This window comes from Hibiscus syriacus, unplaced genomic scaffold (genome assembly GCF_006381635.1).
Source record: "Hibiscus syriacus cultivar Baekdansim isolate YM2019G1 unplaced genomic scaffold, ASM638163v2 tig00111100_pilon, whole genome shotgun sequence".
NCBI lineage: Eukaryota > Viridiplantae > Streptophyta > Magnoliopsida > Malvales > Malvaceae > Hibiscus > Hibiscus syriacus.
In genome coordinates this window covers 34,861-55,830 of record NW_024062985.1, presented here as the reverse complement: position 1 = coordinate 55,830, position 20,970 = coordinate 34,861, and the positions used below count along the sequence as shown (strand labels likewise).

The 20,970-nt window shown below is 30.6% G+C and overlaps 4 protein-coding genes and 1 long non-coding RNA gene across 5 annotated transcripts; 2 read left to right on the top strand and 3 right to left on the bottom strand.

Annotated features, from left to right (window-relative positions):
• Positions 1 to 669: 669 nt before the first annotated feature.
• On the bottom strand, positions 670 to 2,054 carry LOC120153441 (vestitone reductase-like). The gene is made up of 4 exons (XM_039165397.1): positions 1,885 to 2,054; positions 1,248 to 1,781; positions 966 to 1,155; positions 670 to 871 (listed from the first exon to the last, which is right to left on the bottom strand). The coding sequence occupies exons 1-4, from the start codon at positions 2,003 to 2,005 to the stop codon at positions 727 to 729; spliced, it is 990 nt and encodes a 329-aa protein (XP_039021328.1). The 5' UTR covers positions 2,006 to 2,054; the 3' UTR covers positions 670 to 726.
• LOC120153444 lies at positions 1,051 to 10,964 on the top strand. Its single transcript, XR_005518791.1, has 3 exons — positions 1,051 to 1,188; positions 4,659 to 4,662; positions 10,955 to 10,964. It is a non-coding gene; the product is annotated as an uncharacterized LOC120153444 (long non-coding RNA).
• Positions 8,116 to 8,964, top strand: LOC120153443. Its single transcript, XM_039165399.1, has 2 exons — positions 8,116 to 8,205; positions 8,296 to 8,964. Exons 1-2 carry the CDS (start codon positions 8,146 to 8,148, stop codon positions 8,905 to 8,907), a joined length of 672 nt encoding a protein of 223 aa, XP_039021330.1. The 5' UTR covers positions 8,116 to 8,145; the 3' UTR covers positions 8,908 to 8,964.
• A 905-nt stretch (positions 10,965 to 11,869) lies between the features above and the next one.
• On the bottom strand, positions 11,870 to 14,046 carry LOC120153517 (probable acyl-activating enzyme 9). Its single transcript, XM_039165455.1, has 2 exons — positions 13,986 to 14,046; positions 11,870 to 13,524 (listed from the first exon to the last, which is right to left on the bottom strand). Exons 1-2 carry the CDS (start codon positions 14,044 to 14,046, stop codon positions 11,879 to 11,881), a joined length of 1,707 nt encoding a protein of 568 aa, XP_039021386.1. The 3' UTR covers positions 11,870 to 11,878.
• Positions 13,924 to 18,854, bottom strand: LOC120153442. The gene is made up of 3 exons (XM_039165398.1): positions 18,647 to 18,854; positions 17,906 to 18,553; positions 13,924 to 13,958 (listed from the first exon to the last, which is right to left on the bottom strand). Exons 1-2 carry the CDS (start codon positions 18,710 to 18,712, stop codon positions 17,948 to 17,950), a joined length of 672 nt encoding a protein of 223 aa, XP_039021329.1. The 5' UTR covers positions 18,713 to 18,854; the 3' UTR covers positions 13,924 to 13,958; positions 17,906 to 17,947.
• Positions 18,855 to 20,970: the final 2,116 nt, after the last annotated feature.

Below are 20,970 nucleotides of genomic sequence, written 5' to 3'. Positions count from 1 at the left end.
TTTTACTACTTTCAGTTTCTGCTAGTGTCCTGAAAAAAGATAAACCAAAAAAACAATTAATCCCCAAGATCAAAAGGGTAATTAAGCTTTAAATTGTTGAGAAAATGCTACGGTAAAACAAAAATTGGTACTCACTCTACTGTTGGAAGTGTGAATTCGGGATGATTATTATAAAGAATTTCTACTATTTTTTGAATAGTTACTGTGTCCGAGGAACAAATATATCTCCCTTTTGCCCCAGGATGCTCGAGGAGAAAGATAAATACTCTTGCTAAATCATCAACGTGCACCATTGACATATTTAGTAGAAAACTAAACTCATCCTTTTTCCCTGAACGGAGTTAAATTGATCTCTGCAATTTTAGTGGAAAAACTAACAGATAACAAATGAAAGGACCGACAACCAAAGAAGGGATGATGGTTACAAGATCCAACCCATGTTCTGCTGCAAATTGAAGAACTGCCTTTTCAATCAAAGTCTTGCAAATTTACAACATCCTCAACTCATTTTTGGAAACTTTTTACTTCATTATCAGTCCATCAAATATATATATATATATATTCAAACAACAAAGTATTGTACTGATATCGGAACTTCACCGAATCATGAAAATTCAACTGAAGATAAATCAAGTCGGACCAAAATGCAATATGAAAACAATCAGTTCACATTGTTTGCAAACGTTTACCACCACGATACATATTGTCAAACTTAGTCATATATGTTTACTCCAACAACCCTTTTTCCTTGCAAGACTGAATGGCTCCCTCATACATATCCTTAACCCCGTATTTAAATTTGAAGCCCAAATCCATGAGTTTCTTTGACGACAAACCAGGCAATTTAGGACCTTTAGCTTCTCCTACAGATCTGCAAAGAATATTAATAAATCCCAAGATTAATAATACAATCTATATGAGTTTAAAGGTCAAATTTTGGTGTTGGGTCCAACTGATTTACTCACTCTGCAATTCTGAATTCTGGATGAGAAGTTGAAAGAATTTCAACTACTTGTTGAATAGTTACAGTGTCGGAGGAACAATTATACCTCCCCTTTGCCTCCGGATGCTCTAGCAAGAAGATAAGTGCCCTCGACAAATCATCAACGTGCACCATTGCAGCATTGATAAGAAAATGATAGTCCCCCTTGTTCCCTGAACAGATACTCGAATATGCGATTGATACGAGTGTCGGATATAAATATTTTATATTAAAAAAACGAAATCGAGATTACTTCAACTTATACCTAGGATGGGAGCCAGTGTTGCGCGCACTGTACCGTGCATCTTTGGACATATGAAGGGACCAAGAACCATAGGAGGAACGACGGTCACCAGATCCAATCCATGTTGTGCTGCAAATTCAGACATTGCTTTCTCCGTCAATGTCTTGGAAACGGCATAAGAGCTTCCGCTTGGATCGAGCGTTTCTCTAATGTAATCTACGTCGGACCAGTAACTCTCGTCCATCATATCCACATCCTTGTTGTGAATGTTATTATATACGGCGGCGATACTAGAAGTGTAAACGATCCTCTTCACTGTTTTCGACCTTATGCATGATTTCAAGATGCCTAGCGATCCACTGATTGCTCTTTGTGTCACGACCGCCTCTGGATCCTTGGCCGGGAAATCCACGGGAGCGGCAACATGGAGAACTCCTTTGCATCCTTTAATTGCCGCGTCGAAACTATCGGGATGGTCGAGATCTGCTGTGAAAATTTTGAGCTTCTCGTCGGCTCCTGGCAGGCTGGTGAGGAAGCTAAGGTCTCTCTTGTTTCCTGCACATAGCGGGGTTTAAAAATAACTCAAAAGGGATTATTGATTAATATAAATTAGATTGATACCAGTAATTATAAAAAAAAAACTATAGTATCAGTTTACCCGGATCAGCTCGAACTGTGGTATGAACAGAGTAACCCTGATGGAGAAGCAGCTTAATGAGCCAGGAGGCAACGTAGCCTGTCCCTCCTGTGACGCAAAGAGTTCCTTTATCTTCCGCCATTAATATCCCTATAATCTATGTATCTCACTTTCAGATAAATGTGTTATATATATATCATGTGCTTGCCCCCAAAGTAGTATTGTTTAGCTTCTATATAGGCACAGCGTGGTTGAGCGACTGATTTCCCACCTGCACTTTAAAGTATGGCTTCTTTCGGCCAGGTTTATGGTAGTCTTTTCAACGGCTGCAGTGTGTTAAAATAGTCTACCACGTTCATTTCTTGGACCTTCGTGCGTATGCAATGACGATTTGATATTATAAAAGAAATTAATATTTAGATTAATTAATTAGTTGAGGGGTTAAATATGCTAGTGATATTCTATTTTATGTGAGTTTAAATTTTGATATTTACTTTGAAGATATAATACTCTCTATTTAATCAAAAATAAATAAATATTTTTATGTAAATAGAGCTATTAGTTTTATTTAAAAGAGAAAATATTTAAAATTGAAATAAAGTTCGTAACTTGAACGTATAATTAAAATATTTTTCTATAACCATTGACATACTAAACTAGTCACCCGAGATCATACAATAACTATATAAAAAATTGTTAAAATATATCCAAAAAAACTTGTAAAAAAAAGACATATATAAACAAATCTGACTTCATCGACAAATGAACCATAAAAGGGGATTAAACTACTAAAAGATCACAGATAAAAAAATCGAACGTTGTGAGAAAACTATCTAGGAACGCAAATCGTGTATCCAAGTTCAATCAAATGTTCCAAAACAGGAAAGATCAACAAAATAACAATTGCATCGTCGTGATCAATCGAACCGACTTCAAATCCAATCCTAACAAAATTTAATAAAAATGGTGAAACAAAAAAAACGTATCATAAAAAAATATGTCATAAAAATATAATTATTAAAAATTAAAATTATAAATATATAATATAATAAAGTAAATAATAAATAATAAATACATACAATCGATAATCAACGCTAATAATGATATCGTTGTTTGTTAAAAAAACAAAAACGACTACTTTTAAAGTGAAGGGAAAAACAGAAAAACGATTAAATGAATAAATATTTCAAAAATTTATATAATATAAACAATTAATATATCACAATTTAAATCAATATTAAATATATTGACTTTATTTGACATCATTATCTGGGCAATTTTGTCTAATATTATCTATTATTTTAATAAAATATAATGTTTTAATATTTGTTATTATATTTAAAAGTTATTATATTTAATATTTATAATAAAAAACAATACTTATAAGATAATAAAAAATAATTTATACTTTATCATCTAAAATTAATTTTTTTTAAACTATAATTTATTTCTCTTAAACGAAATTATTTGGAAGTGTCCGACTGTCCGTAGAGTTGTCAAATTTGACAAGAAAATGAAAGGTTGCAAATTCTAAAACCCATGATTTTGACTGACAAAAGTTATTGCTTTATTGTAGTTCCCATTGGTAGATTTTTATTCTTTTTCGACTATGCCTCCGACCCTTCTAGTTGGCTTGGAATTGTGAAGGTTTTTACCTAAGTTAAATAGAGTTAAATTAAAAATTTTAAGTTATTTAAGTTAACGAGTTTTATTTTATAATTTAAATTTTATTTTATTTTTAAAATTAAATCATATATTTTTATTAAAATTTAATTATAAATATTTATAATTTTTAATACTATTATTTTAATTTAAATGATTTTTTATATGATTTACATATATAAAGCATATATATATGAATCGTAACATGTCACTCATTTGCATATGTTTCAATGCGTTATATATGCCACTTTTGTCTCTGTTGAATTGATGTTTCATTGAAATTAGTCTTTTTCTTCCCAAAAATCATTAATCATTTCTATTATAGTCAAAACTATTTCTATTTCCTACCTTTGTTTAGTACTATTCGAATGTTTAATGATGGGAAAGTGTTATGATTAGACTAGAATTCCTGCTGTTCAAAATATCACCACAAATTTGGGCTCTGTTGAGTTGGTGTTTCCCAAGGCTGTACCATTTACATGGTATGTATGTTATGGGGTTTAGTCGTGTTGTATTGTTGAACGTTGAGAACTTAATTATAGAGGGGGGGTCAAGTTGTCATCACCAATCGAATAGGGTCGATTTTGCTAAATCAAAATAGCGTTATAGAATCTCTTGATAATAATTCAAGAATATTAAAACTATCTCCACTCCAAACAATTGAAACATCTCTGAAACTTGCGTCGAAAACTTTTACGCGGAAATAACTTTGCATCGGGATCTTTCCATTAAGAATATAAAGAATTATCTTTAACATTTGTTAATCATTGAAATAACATCAATCTTTTTATTATATCTTAAAGTTCGACTTAACTCGTTTACAGTTCTAATATCGGTATTTGTTAAAGATGACGAACTGTCCAAAATTAACGTAAACTCCAAATGTTCTAACTTAAAAGTTTTGTTGCTTTCGATTGGCTTGTGGTTGCGGAAGTTTGATACCTGAATTTGAATTTACAATCGAGATACTTTAAATTTGACAATTTTAACATATTTTATGGGGTGTTGAGATATCATATTATTATAAATTAAAATATTTATTTAGTATCTTGGCCGGTGAATCTATAATAAATTTTGTTTTTTTTCGTGGTGAAGCTATAGTAATACTTATACTTAGTAGGTATGTAAATTAGTTGAGTCGAGTTTGAGTATTATCGAGCTCGATTCGATTAAAAAAATTACAACTTTAAAGTTGTTAAGCTCTACTTCAATTTGAAATAAAAATTGAAACTCGATTCGATTCGATTCGAAAACTCAAGAAATTTAAATTTTCAAACTTGACTCAAAATATAAAATTGAAGCTCAACTTGAACTCGAAAAAACTTGAATAGAATTGAGCCCGCTTTCGCTCATCAAGAATTCGAGTCGAGTTCATTTAATTAAAAAATTGACCAAACTTCGATCTCGAATGACTCGTGATTTACCCATCTCATTTACATCCCTAATAGTTAGAATGGTGCAAATTTTGGCTATAACACCCAAAAATCACCCTGACTAACTTTATTTACCTGTCAGACACCCTTTCATCTTTATTTACCGATATAACACCCTTTGCAAGAAGGTCCGGCCCATGCACCGCGTCTTATGCCACGTGGACCATGCACCGTGCCTTGTGTAAAAAATCGGGTGCTAATTTTGTAAATATTTTTAAAATGATGTTGAATATGTAATTAATTTTTGTTATGATGATATTTGTATAATAATGTCAACTTTGCTTATTTATTTTTTTGTGTGATATTATTTTCAACATTTAATAATATTTATTGACTTTTAAAATTAATTATTTAAAAATATTAAAATATTAAAATAAACTTTTAATTACAATTGAGAGATCAAATGAATTATTATTCACTTTTTTAAAAAAATCAATAAAAATGCAATAAAAAGGAATTAAAAGTTAATAAAAATCAATAAAAAAGAATGTATGGCTAAAAAAATATCACTTCTTTATTGAGGGATCATTTTTCTAATATTAATTTTAAAAAATATAAAATAAATAATAAATTCTAATTTTATTAAAAATGAATAAACATTATTAATTGTTGTTAAAAAATAATAATTAATGAATAATAATTCATTTGATCCCTCAATTGTAATTAAAAGTTTATTTTAATATTTTTTATATTTTTAAACAATTAATTTTAAAATTCAATAAAATTTTCAAAAATATATGAAATTTATAATATTTTAAATTATAAAATATTTATTATCATCATCATCATCATCATTTTGTAAAAGAAATATTGGTTATAAAACTTTTATAAAATTATTCATATTTTAAAATACTTACCCTTAAAGTTTTCCTATATTAGATTATACGTATTGTTTAATTTCATGCAAAAATCAAAATAATTTTATTAAAAATAAATAAACATTATTAGCTGTTGTTAAAAATAATAATTAATGAATAATAATTCATTTGATCCCTCAATTGTAATTAAAAGTTTATTTTAATAATTTTTATATTTTTAAACAATTAATTTTAAAAGTCAATAAATTTTTCAAAAATATATGAAATTTATAATTTTTTAAATTATAAAATATTTATTATCATCATAATCATCATTTTGTAAAAGAAATACTAGTTATAAAACTTTTATAAAATTATTCATATTTTAAAATATTTACCCTCAAAGTTTTCCTATACTAAATTATATGTATTGTGTAATTTCATGCAAAAATACAAATTTATCGAGTTATAAAATAATTTTCAAAAGAATATTTAAAGATTTTAATTTAAAAAGTTTTTTTCACACACAAAAAATAAATAAATAAAATTGACATTTTTACACAAATATCACTCTAATATAAATTAATTACATATTAGGTCATTTTAAAAATATTTACAAAACTAACACCCCATTTTTTACACGTTTCACAAGGCACGGTGTATGGGTTGCGTCTTTCCTCACGTGACGTCAGATCAACGTAAGGTGCGGTGCATGAGGTGCGCATTACTACAAAGGATATTAGATTTATAAATAAAAATGAAAGAATATCTAACATGTAAATAAAGTGCGTCAAGGTGATTTTTTTTTTTTGGGTGTTATCTCCACAAATTTTCATTGATTTTAAGCAATAAAAGCATTGCATGGGGAGACGTGCATCATTTAAAATCTTGTAGTGGACATCACAACAAACATGTGAATATTTGGGGAGTGGTTTAAGCGAAAACCAAAGTTTCTGCAACGTGATCAGCATCTAGGAAGGCCACCAAAATTATAAAGAAAGAGCAGGGGCGGCTCACCATCGGTGCAGGGAATGATTCGTAGAACTCGATTATTAAATTTGGATCTTGATTTTCAGACAAAAGTTAAGGTAAATAGTTTCGAGACAATGTGCTGACCATGATTTTAAATTCGTGACTTATAGTTAGGCCGTCACGATATCATTTCTGTTTTGTAGCTCAAATATGATACCAAAGTTAGGTACAACATATAACAGCTGCATTAAATCTATTATCATTTTGTCTTGTTTAGACAAGAAAACCAAAGAACAATATACAGTTAGCAAAGAACAAAACATAGCTTAGTTATATAGTTGGTATCATATCATCTTATTAACAAAAATATTTAGTTCACAAGTTTAAATCTTAAAAAATAATGAATAATAATTAATGGCGGGGCATCTTCCCCATACATCCATGTTTTTAACCCTTTTCAGCAACTGTCGAGGAAATTTCCGGTTCCACTTTAAGACCATTAATGTCAGAGTTTTATCTTTAAGCAATTGACTGAAATTCCCAGCAAGTGCGAGGGGGACAGGACATTATCCTTCATAACTACGGACAAGACAAAAGACAGTCAGAAACACTTGTGGATGATAAGGATGTAAACGTCCGAGCAACAAAGTTTTCATATTGTTTCCATCACTTGTAGGGCCATATGAAATAATGGGTATTTCATTGTATCAGACAACATGCCCATTATGAAGCAGGGACAAGGACAGACACAAAAGTTTATATTCATGATATGAATTAAAAGTTATATTAAAAATTTAAAAGTATAAAATTAAATAATTAGTAAAAAATATGAAAAAGTAAAATTTTTAGAAAGTTGCGATCCCTAGATCGATCCCTGAAATGAAGGACTAACAACTGAACACCTACTCATGCTTAATTTTCAAAGGCTTTTGAGTTTTTGTTCATTTATCGTTTTTAGTTTACAAGTGAGTCGAATTTCTATGACAACGGGGTTTGGTCCGACATATTTTCATTGTCTTTTTTTCTTTTTGAAAAAAGACATTGACAGTTGTCATGCGGGTGCATGTGTTGAATAAGAACCTACCTCAGTTGTTTGCATGCGATGGAAATATTATAATCCAAGAGGGAGGAAGACGGTGTTGGATGGGTGGGGAGGCATTGTTTTTTATTCAGCTTTTTGCTCCTATATATCTCAACTTATTTGAAGTTTTATCTTTTTATCAAGATTCATATGTTTCAATTTTTTATCATAACTACCTTCTGAATCCAATGAACCGAAATTCAAGAGATTCGTTTTTTCACTATATATATATATATTTGGCATTCTCTCTCAAGTATCAACCAAAGGTATAGTTCTATTACCAAACATACTTTCAAGTCCGAAGCAAGAGGAATAAAATCTAAGACAGTAAAGGAAAATGGCTTGTTGTTGGTCTGCTGAGAATGCCACCAAAGCTTATCTCCGAGCCGTCAATATGGTAAGCAAAACCGATCACTTGTATTAATTCTTTTTGCACTTGCCAAATAATTTCTCTTCTGAAGTATATATATTTTGTTGTATTTCGTAGGGAAGAAGAGGCAAAGAGCCCGGCGTAGCTGAGTTCATATCGGCCATTGCGGCCGGAAACAACGCACAGCTCATGGTCATGACATGCGCTAAAATCGTTGGATCCACCGCGCTAGCCCTCGTGGCGGCGGCACGTCAAACCGGCGGCCGAGTGGTGTGCATCTTAAACAGTATTGACCATTTTGAAGCATCCAAATGTGCTCTAAGAAACTATGGAGATTGCATCAGCTTTGTCATTGGGGATGCCAAGAAGCTTCTAAATGATTACAGAAACGCAGATTTTGTGCTTATTGACTGTAACATAACTGATCATAAGACAGTACTGAAGGCAGCACAAGAGGGTGCAAAGCATGGAGGAAGTGCCCTTATTGTAGGGTACAATGCCCTTCGAAGGGGACCTGCAGGTTGCAGCAGTAGTATTGAAGGATTTAGGACCTATTTTCTCCCCATTGGAGAAGGCCTGCTGGTGATTAGAAAAGGGGAGCACAAGAAGGGTGATGATGGAGTTAATCCCAGAAAAAGAAGCCATTGGGTTGTTAAAATAGATAAATGGACGGGTGAGGAACATGTTTTTAGGATCAATTCACCATTTCCCAAAGACATCAACGCTTAAACTCCGAGGTTTTGATTTCTAGAACCCGAGTTTATGTCAATTAGTTTGTACACGAAGTGATTTAATATATCGCACATGTCAAAATTAGTCAATAACATTTATTCAAATGGTCATTTTAGTCTCTTTTTTATAACACTTTATCTTTCAATATTTTAATTTTTGAATATAAGGGTCCATGTTAGATAGACACCGTTAGTTAACTAACGGTCGACACATATCGCTAATGTGATATTTTTAAATATATTAAAGTATTGGCTTTTCACATACTTAGTCACTTAAGTTAATGATACAACATGTGTCAAGTCAATACTAAAAGAATAATAAAAGTAAACATTAAAATTAATTTTGACATTTTGCCTTAATATATTTGAGTTCAAATGTAAGTAATTAGTGTATCCCAGACAACATTAAAGGATCTTTACTCTCTTGGTTAAAAGTACAGAAACTACATTTTGAGCCATTTCAAAAACACCATAATTTAATTTAAATTATGTTTTCAACATAAATTTCTCTCTTTTTTCTCCCCTTAAACTCTTTTATTCTATCGTCATGTCACACAAAATTCTCAGTTTCGGAAGTTTTTTCTTTTTAATCTACATGGTATTAAAGAAAGTTTGATTTGAACTCCATTTCCTTATTTTACCATGCTCTACACACCTCCATCTACCTTTGTTTGAGATTTATTTAAAGAAGTTAAATGTAATATCATGGTGTTTATACATAAAATAAAAAAAATCATAATATTTGATTAAATAGTAATTTTAATTATTTATTTTTTTTAGAGTATTTTGGCATCCAACATTTCATTTTGAGATAAAAAGATCCATCTATGGATTGATACTGTTAGTTAACAAACAATTAACGTTTCAAAATAGGAGTCATTTTACCCTAAAATAAAATGTCGAAAATCAAAATACTCCTAAAAAATAGATAAGGACAAAAATGATTATTTTAATCAAATATTATATGTTTTTTGTCTTAAAATAAAACGTTATGGAAATATTGTCATCTAAAATTTGTCAAAAAAATCATGCTAGCAGCGTTCAATTGAAATATGGAAGCGTTCTTTTTAGCTTAATTTGGAATTTGAAGTTTGGAGTGAATTTTGACAGAGAAATTCAATTGAAATATGGACTTTTTAGCTTAATTTGGAATTTGAAGTCTGGAGTGAATTTTGTATGAGAAATTCAATTATTTAAGGCTATGGCATTGGGCATTTCAGGCTAGCAGCGGGCTGGTTGGCTGGACCTAGCTAAATTTTTTTTAGCGGCTCAGTTTTTTATTCAATTTTCGGATGATTTGAAATTAAAATTTATCTGATTCATATTTAATTTAATTATTTAATTTTTTAAATATTTACTCTGTATTATTTGAAAATTAAAAATTAAATCGAATATTCAAATTTTCGAATCAATGAATCTAATCAGTCGGATCAGTTTTTTTTGCACTCTTATTGATAATTTTAACTATTAGATGTTTTAATTTTTTTTCATATTTTCTAATTATGTCGCTTTTTTTTTTACTCTTTTCACATTTTAATAAATAGAAGTTGTATTGAATTGAATTCATAATTTAATTCCGACCAAACTATCATTTTAACTCTTAAATTCTTCACTAGATCAAGTAATTTTTAATTTATAAGTTAACCCCAGAAGGTGCCAAAGGTTATAAGTCGATTGACACCAACCCTATGAAATTGTCATTAGAGATTTAATTCTCTCCCTGTCAATGCCAACCTCTAAATGCTAAAAAAATGAATGACGTGTAATTTTAATTAAAAGGGAATGATTTTTTTCAAATTTGTTGTAGTTTATACTATTAAAAAATAATATATTTTTATTAACTTGAGTGACTACAACGTAATATCTATTCAAAAGATTTTTTCAATTATTTAACAATGAACACTTAAATAATTTTGTAAACATCGTGCTTAAACTCGAAATCTCTAAAAACAACAATCATTTTTTAAATTATGAGGTCATTTATTCGTACTATACAGTTAAAAAATTAAATGACACATTCAAGATAATCATAATTGTTAGAAAAGTTATGATAAATTGGAAACTTTGAGCCATATTTTTAATGGGTAAAGATTCGAATGATGAATTTATTGATTCATATTCTATTATATGAGAACTTTACAACGGTACCTCATATGTATGGGGATAATTTATATAACACCAACCCACTTACTGGTTATTAATGACTTAAATTGAAATTGTACATTGCACGCAGGCGTAAGAGGGGTGCAAATCAAAGCTTGTTGAACTCATCGGGGTTCGGGATGTACCTGCACAATGTGGGCGACGATAATGTTCGGATAGGTCGGGGCTTGCGGTTATTTTACCCATTATGAATTAATTCCCCCCCCCCCATAAATGTATCATATCTTTTGAATATTCTGAATTAATAGGATATACTATGATTTCCTTAAATTTGAATATTAATATAGTATATCTTGCAGTTCACAAATATATATTCGATTAAATACAATATTAATGGCTTCCTTCTGAATTTATTTGAATACTCATTAATGACCTTAATTTTTAGAATATATTATTTTCAATTATTCTCTGATGTAAAACTCTATAAATATCGTGTAAACCTACTACGTTAAACACAATTCAAAAAAAAATATTTTTTATTTTCTAGTTTTCGGTGATAGTTGAAGGCAATGAGTTCGTGAACTCTGCAAATGTGCAACTATATCTAATCATCTAGTTGTTGTATCTTATGAGCTAGACGACTAACGATCTCAAACGTCATAGGAGTCGTCGAAAATTTATCTTAAGAAAACTTTGTAGTACAAGCCTCAACTTGTTTCCAATTGATTAATATATCAGATATAGTATTTCTTTCTATACCAATCTATATTATTATTTAAGACTTTTAACCACCGTGCACCAATTATTGAACAAAAGGTTGACACTACACGTAAAATAAATTCATCACAACACCAAACCGAGTCAATTCAACTCATAGCCTTAGCAATTTCCCTGAGAATGAATTTTTGTACGTTCCCCGTAGATGTCTTGGGGAGCTCATTTTGGAACACCACCGTCTTGGGCACCATATAATGCGGCAACTTATCCCTACAATACAGTATAATCTCCGTCTCACTCGGTATCCGAGTCAACTCACCATCCTTCTTCAAACTAACAAACGCACACGGCGTTTCACCCCAAAACTTATTAGGCTTAGCCACCACCGCTGCCTCATTAACCGCAGGATGTGAATACAACACCGACCCAATTTCGGGGCTGCTTATATTTTCCCCACCGCTTATAATTATATCCTTGGATCGATCCTTGATTTCCAAATAACCATCTGGGTGAATTACACCGACGTCTCCGGTGTAAAACCACCTATTTTCACGCATGCATTTGGACGTCCCTTCAGTGTCTTTGAGATGCCCTAACATGACAGACCCACCTCGTAAAGCAACCTCGCCAACTGTTGTCCCATCATATTTCACACTTTCCCCCGTCTTGGGATCCAAAACATCGGCTTCTGCTAAAGCGACGGTGTTAACTCCTTGTCTTGACTTTAGCCTGGCTCTTTCTGTTGATGGAAGTTTGTTCCACTCCTTTTTCCACACACATGAGACAACGATTCCTCCTGTTTCGGTTAACCCGTAACCATGACTCACCTCAAAGCCCATTGACTCGGTTCTGGATAGGACTGGTGCTGGTGGGGGTGAACCAGCAGTTAGAATTTGGACAGGGTGGTCCAATGGCTCAAAGTCTCGTGAATTTGATAGCATGTTGAGAACTACAGGTGCACCACACATATGAGTCACCTTATGTTTTCTAATCAAATGGTAAATCAATGGAGGGTCAACTTTTCGGAGGCAAAAATTGGTCCCTCCTACGGCGGCCATTCCCCAAGGGAAACTCCACCCATTAGCATGGAAAATGGGTAAAGTCCATAAGTAAACAGGTTGATTTGGAACCGACCAATCAACCAAAGCATTCATGGTGATTATGAAAGTAGCCCTATGGCTTAAGCTCACACCTTTGGGACAAGATGTTGTGCCTGATGTGTAGTTTAACACCATTGGATCCCACTCACTCTTAGGCCTTACCCACTTGAATTTTGGATCACCATCTTCCAATATCCCCTCGTAATGATCAAGAAAATCAACGGTTGACGATAGGCTTTTGCTTCCTGATGACTCCATCTCATCGTCAATGAGGACCAGTTGTGGGGGCTTTGTGTTCCTCGGAAACAACGAGATTGCCTCAAGAATAAGCGAACTAGACTGGTGATCCACAAAAACAAGCTTGGATTCACTGTGTTGTAAGAGTGTCGACAAAATGTTGGCATCAAGGCGAGTATTGATGTTATTAAAGACAGCTCCGGACATGAGGACAGCAAACTGGAGCTCGTACATGGAAGGGACATTGGGGGCGACAACTGAAACCACTTGACCTCGTTGTACGCCGAGGGATGTCAAAGACGACGCCATCCGGAGACATCGACGGTGGGTTTGCGACCATGTGTAGGAAACATTATTGTAAACGACGGAAGGAGAGTCGCTGTAGGCGACGGCAGCTCTCTCCAGGAAGCCTAAAGTTGTTAAAGGGTTTGAGTTTACAGAATTTGGCAATAGAAGTTCTGTTGATATCAAAAAAACTTTGGGTTTGGTTTATGCGTTGAAAATTGACAATTTAGCGAAGAGCTCTTATATGGAGAAAATTAGGGTAATTTACATTGTAAATTACTAAATTTAATTTTAACATTCATTTAGACCATCTTTAATTTAATTTAATTATATTATTTCATTTTTATTATTAATAAACTAAATCACTTATAATAACAGTGTTAAATAATTCTTACGAAAAAAACTTAAATTAACACTTATATTTAATATATGTTTAACATATGATTATTAAATAATATTTAATTTATAATTTAATAACTATTATTATTTTTTAAATTTATAAAAAAATCAATTAAAAATATCAACGTATTTTTTATTATTATTATTAATATGACATAAGTACATGGTAATATTTGTTCAAAGATGACTTTAACCATTTGATATTAAACGTTTACACCCCTGACATTCCTAATACTTGAACCTGGGACTTCAAGGAATGTTAACAATTCTTTTACCACCGAGATCGTTTGGTTCATGCTTATTGGAATTATTTAACAATATTAATACAAGTGACTTATTTTATTAATAATAAAAGTTAACTAATATAATATAATTAAATTAAAACTTTTATGATGTAGATGAAAATTGGATAGTTTAATTTAATTTAATTTAATTTAATATTTATAATATATATTATCGGAGAAAATTACATTACTTTCTTTGTTATGTAAGGAGGCGGGGTTAGATATTTAATTTATTTTTTAAAATAATAAGGGTTAATTATAATATTAATCATCAAATTATTACTAAATTTTATTTTTTTCATTGATTTTTTATAAAATTATAATTAACATTATATTTTTTTTATTTTGATCACCGACTATTCAAAGTTAACTTCAATGTCAATGTAATTTTTTTACATCTTTTTCTCTCTCCTTATTAACATCCATGATTAAACTAAGTATTAGTTTGGTTAGAAATATAAAAATTATACGACTTGTGGTTAAATATTATTTTTTTTCAGGAGTCAAGTTCAATCCATCCCAATAGTATTTTGATATAATTTTGAGATGGTATCATGGTTTAACTTAAATATAAGTTTAGCGTTTGAATTTGAATTTTAATTTTCTTAATGCAGGTAGCACATTTTTTTTCAAATTTATTCGACCAATAAAACAATGATATGTGTCTTATCACTTTATTAACTTAACTAAAGCTAATTTTTAAAAATAACACATAAATTATTGATGAAAAAAGAGAAAATGACGTTAAAATCTATGTCGACATCGCTACTAATTTTTTAATGATTAATAATCAAATTAGAAGAAAAAACATAATATTATTAATGCATATTTCTTTGGATTTTTCAAAAGTAATATTTATTTGAAGTAAACATTAAATTATAATTAAAATACATAATTAAATACATTAAATTTTTCACTAACTGTCAGTTATTCTAGTGAAATAAAGCATACATCTCTTAATCAAATATCAAAAGTTCAAAGTATGACGTCATGAATGAATAGATAAAATTAGAAGAATAAGAGGATCGTTCCTAATAAACTTTTATAAAATTCAATTCAGATTAATCAACAATAAATTAAATAATGATAATATTACCTAAAATATTTTTTTATTATTGATATCAAATTTGACTATTGACAACTTACATATAGACTACAGACATAACTGTTCGAATTTATAACTTCTAAAGAGAACACTACTCCCTTTTATCACTAAAATTATTCAATGAATTGAACTAATTTCATTTTTATTATACTGAGTGTGGAAACTTTTACATACTTCGAAATTTCATATTATTTGATCCTGTCATTTTACTTTTTTAATAAAAGAGATTATTTTAAGACCTAATCTATGAATTAAACCGTTATTTATTTTAAGTCCTAAATTCTTAATTAAGAGGGAGCAATTTTCTATATACATATTGGGTAAAATCTTAATGTGAAGCCCAGAAAATGCCAAAGGTTATAATCTGGTTGATACCACCCACCCTACGAAATAGAGTGATTCAAGAATAAATGTTTTGCCTACCAATACCCAACTGCTAAATGCTAAAAAAGGGTAGTTGAAATCCTTACGAGAATATCTACGTTTTCATTGTGTAAAGAGAAAAGAGTAATTCAACTGCAGTTTCCCAATACTAAATGAGTCCAGACTTTTGAGCATGATGTATTAGAATATCTAATCGTTTTCAGAGGGAAATCGTATAAAATCCAAACATAATTTCTGTCTTATTCTAATATAAGTTGAAAGTTGTCTCTTGTTCGTTTACATAGTTTTATTATTAGTAGGATGAGGTGATTACAAAAATAATATTTGTTTATAATATTTATTAATCATTTATAAGGTACGCACGCTCTTTGGATACATTTGTTTGAATTCAAGACCTCAAAGAAGAATAACACTTACGTTAATTACAAAGACTGTTTGATGAGTTATATTTATGTAACTTTTAATCCATTGAAACTATTTGGTCATTGTTTTCTCTCTATTTTTAAAATGTTATTTATTAGTCAAAAAATTAATACCGTTAACTAAAGGGACAAAAGCTATCAAGATAAAAGATCAATGTTAGCATGATGATTGATGAGTAAGGGGGTTTAACCGAAATAGTTAACAGATTTTACTAAAGAAGGATAAAAGTAATGATAAAGTATTAGATATAATTTAGAAGGTCTATAATTTGACACGTTTCCTTTCTCCATAGTAAATTGGGGCGTAGGGTTAGTATCCCTCCATAGTTGGGTTACACCGGCTAAAGCCCAAATATACCTTAATCTTATCTTTCACTTTGTCCATGGAGTGTATGAGCAAATATATATATATATATATATATATATATATATATATATAGGGATAAGATCATGTTACACAATGTAAAATTTTAGTTTGATATAGATTTAAGATCGTTAGATGAGTAAAAATAGATGGCTAAGATTAATAGTAGAAAATGAGAAGATACTCACTGGAAAAAAATGAGTTAATTTCAACCATCTATTTTCACTCATCCAATAGTCCTAAATAAGTAAATGTGTGTAGTTTTACATTGTGTAAGTGAATCCTAACCCATATACATGTAAAACTATTTAGTTTTACACAAATTTAGGATCGTTGCATGAGTGAAAATAGATTGTTGAGATTAACAGTAGGAAATGATAAGATTTTCACTGAAAAAAGTAAAGAGTCAATATCAACCATCTATTTTCACTTAGTTTTACATAGATTTAGGACTACTGGATGAGTGAAAATAGATGGCTGAGATTGACTCATTGTTTTTTCCTATGAATATCTTCTCATTTCCTACTATTAATCTTAACAATCTATTTTCACTCATCCAACGATCTTAAATCTGTGTAAAACTAAAAGAGTTTTACATTATGTAACATGATCTTATCCCTAAAGAGCTTATTAGTAGGCTCATCTACCTCACACTCATAAGACTTGACATAACATTTGATGTGCATCACCTAAACCAATTTATGCAGTTGTAAAGTATATCAAGAAAATCCTGGAAAAGGTATATTGTTTGATGTCAAGAACAACTGTGAATTAGTTGCTTATTGTGATTCGGATTGGACATAGGTTAGTTTCAGGCTTTTATGTCAAGCTTAGCAATTCGTTAATTTCATGAAAATCAAAGAAACAACATATTGTGGCAAGGTCTTCTACAGCAGCAGAATATAGGAGAATGGCTGTAGCTTTAGCAGAATTAGTATGGCTTAATGAATTGTTATTGGATCTTGGTATTGATAGAAAACAACCAATTATGTTACACTATGACAGTAAAGTTGCTCTCCAAATAGCAACTAACCCAGTTTACCATGAGAGAACAAAATACATAAAAGTCGACTGTTATTTTATTAGAGAAAAGATTAAAGAATGTTTTATCTTTACAAAGTTCATACCTATCGCAGAACAACTAGTAGATATTTTCACAAAAACTTTGAGTTCATATCAGAATGATTATTTAATATCCAAGTTAGGGGTCAAGGATATTTTTTTCACCCTCCAAGAGAAGTGTTAGAAATTAGAAGTTAATTTTATTGTTATATTTCTAACTAGTTATGTTTTAGAGCTATTAGAATGCATGTGTATATATAGTTTAGTGACTTTACCGTAAACTGTTGAAGTTGAGGAATAAAATGATGAAAATTCTTTATATATATTTTTATTTTAACACCATCAAAACAAATTTATTAAATTTATCATCATTTTTTAAAAATAATTCTATCATTATTCTTTTTTATAACTTAACATATTATTAAATTTATCGCCTAAAGTTATGTATCTTATCAATATGAATAAAAATTATAAGAATAGTATACACCAAAAGAAAGCCGAGTTGATTTAAATTCATACAAAAATACATCGTGATATTCATAGCTATTTACAAAGGATTGCCGTCCGATCTTTTTTCTAGCCTCGAAAAACATGTTTCTCTCCTGATTGTTGATCGATGAGTTCAATCCAACGGCTAGGACTCTTCTTGGATCCCACGGCCCCACTGCTAGCCCCTACATGAGCAATATGTAATCCCTGCCCAACCGGCAAGAATACAGATCTCACGATACGTGTTCCTTTCTCAAGCAATCCATGCCATCTAAACCCAGAAATTCCCCCATGACGTGCGCTCCTGCTCCTGCATGCCAAAACTGCACCTTTGTGACTCAATTTAGCGTACCTCAAAACCCTACCGAAATCCTTCCGATTTAAGTCTACAACCAGGAAATCAACGCCGTGGAGCCCTTCCATCACTCCCTTCGCTTCTCCGACGATCACCGCAGTCGATGAAGACATCGTCCAGGCTTCCTTCATGGCCTCGACGTAGCCCAATCTCGACCGCTCATCCGGGACTACGCAGACGTGTCTTCCGCACGTGTGAAGGGCTGCTACGGCAAGGCCGACGCTGGTTGCTATGGGACCACCGTATGACCATGAATCCACGATCAGCTTCGAGTTCCAGCCGGCGGCCATGGCTGATAGGAACTCCGACACCCCCGGTTCTTTGAAACTTTTTGGACACTGCAAACTCAGAAAACGAAATCGCTGTCAAAACAAAAAAGAATTAGAAGTATAAGTAGAAAAGGGTATGAAAAAACGAAAGGTTGCCACTACCAGTGCTTTAACAGTATCTACATAAGCTTTTGAAGCTATTTCTTGAGACCAAACCATCTGGATCATTATGGCTTGAATTTCCTCTTCAATTTTATTTTTGATCGAGGTGGAGCTATTAGGTTGGGTTTTAAATGGTTGCAGCGTTGAGAAGAAAGGCGAACGTTGACATTGCCTTTGCAAAAAAGAAACAGAGATATTTTTAAAAGGTGTTTAAGCTTTGAGATGATAACCGATAAGCACCCGTACCAATCTTTCCGACACTTAAAAAAAAGTATTAACTTTTCGTCAGAAAGATTACTAGTGATTAATTATAGATGTTATTGACATCAGAATTTTAAACAAAATAACATTGATAGTTATGCAAATATATATTACTAATCATCTTAATTTTCTTCTTGCTTAACAAAAACAAAAAAAAAGAAATGTTCTTTTCAAGCAGACGAGGGTGGACCTTGTACAATCAGTGCGAGTTCGTACTTATCTAATCTAATTTTGTCAACTCTTATACAGCATTACTGTTAATTGTTATATTTTTTAAAAAAATTTATTTTTCCATATATTACGACAATATTAATATTAACTAATTCGGGATTCAGTCAACAAGTATTGTTTAGGTTTGTTTTCAAAGAAAACCACCCATAAAATAAGTATAACAAAGTTTTTGTGTAATTAAAAGCAAGTTACAATTGTTTTTATTGGTCGGTTTCGACAGAAATGTTTATTAGTATGGTAATGAACAATATTAATTTAGGAGACAGAGATAAGGATTTTAATTAAGTAAATGAGCTGGAATATGCTTTGCCCAGCAAAACTATAATCATATTTATTGCTCACAGTGGTTCAAACCAGTGACGGATCCAGAAATTTAAAAATGAGGTTCAAAATTTTAATTTTCTTTTCTTAAAAATAATGAGTATGCAAAAATTATATTTTTTTCCCTTAACACATTAAGCTAAATTAAACTACTTTTCCAAAATAATGAGATGCATTTGGCCCCTATGGGGGCTTAATGCATCCTCCACTGGTTCAAACATTTTTAAAGAGAGAAAAAAACTCCCTATTAATTGAAGTCTTCCTCTTCCTGCAACCCTTTGTCCATTGTATAGGTACGCACAGAAACTTCAACTGTGTATACTTTTTTTTTGTATATATATATATATATATATCCTAGCTTCTCAATTGATTTAGAGATCCAAATTTAAATATTACTCAGATTAAATTTTGAGATCCGGGAAATTCTTTAAAATTAAAAGTTCAAATCCATCAAGAGTACGAATCAAGTGACCTTAATAATTAAGGGATAATTGTTTATCTTTCTGGAAAGTACCTATAACAGAAGGATCAGCAGCCATTGCATATTTGTGGTAAATAATCTAATTTCGGGAAAAATCTAAATAAAATTTTTAATTTTATTAAAAAAATAAAGCATCAATTATGAAATAATTCAATCTAAATTATTTATAAATGTTTAATTTAACAATGATAATTTTTTTTAAAATTTATTAATAAATCGTAATGATTTTAATAATAACAATAATAGTAATTTTTTTAAGTTATTTTGATTTTTTATTTCAATTTTAAGAATAAAACTAATTTTATTTATTATATTTTTAACGATTTAATAAATATTTATATATAAAAATTGAACCAACCGGATATATGCTTTTACTCGTGTTTAATCATTGTTACCATTAAAATAGTGTATGTTGAAGGTTGATATTATCATTTATAGATACGAGTCATAAGAGCTCTTATAGTACAACTTAATCGGCTGAAATCTATGTACTACACAAACACATGCATGTAAAAAGCCTTAAACAAAATCTATTGCATGATCTCAATTATAAAAAAAAGAGAGAATATTTTTATAGATTCATATTCGAGTAATTACGTTGGTAAATATATATGTGTTGATAATAATAAATTAAATATTTTAAATATATATTATTTTATAATCACCCCGTACTATTAAAATAATTAAATATATCAACATTTTATTTAAATTATTTTATTGATTGACGAGTAGGATATTATAACTATAAGCTTCTAAATCTAAAAAACGAATCTAAGCATGATCATCATAATTATTATTGTACACAAATTGATATACTATACTTTTGTAGGGGACAAGTTGGCGGTATTATAGATTGATACAATATGTCATGACAAGGACGTTCCTAGGTCAGTACTTGCGGTATAACTCCATTTTTCTTCATCAAATTTAATAAAACCCGTTTTGGGCTGACTAACGTATCATGTTGATTGTTGACGAAGCATATATATTTATGTAATTTTAAATAATACAAAGGTTGGTTTACCAGATG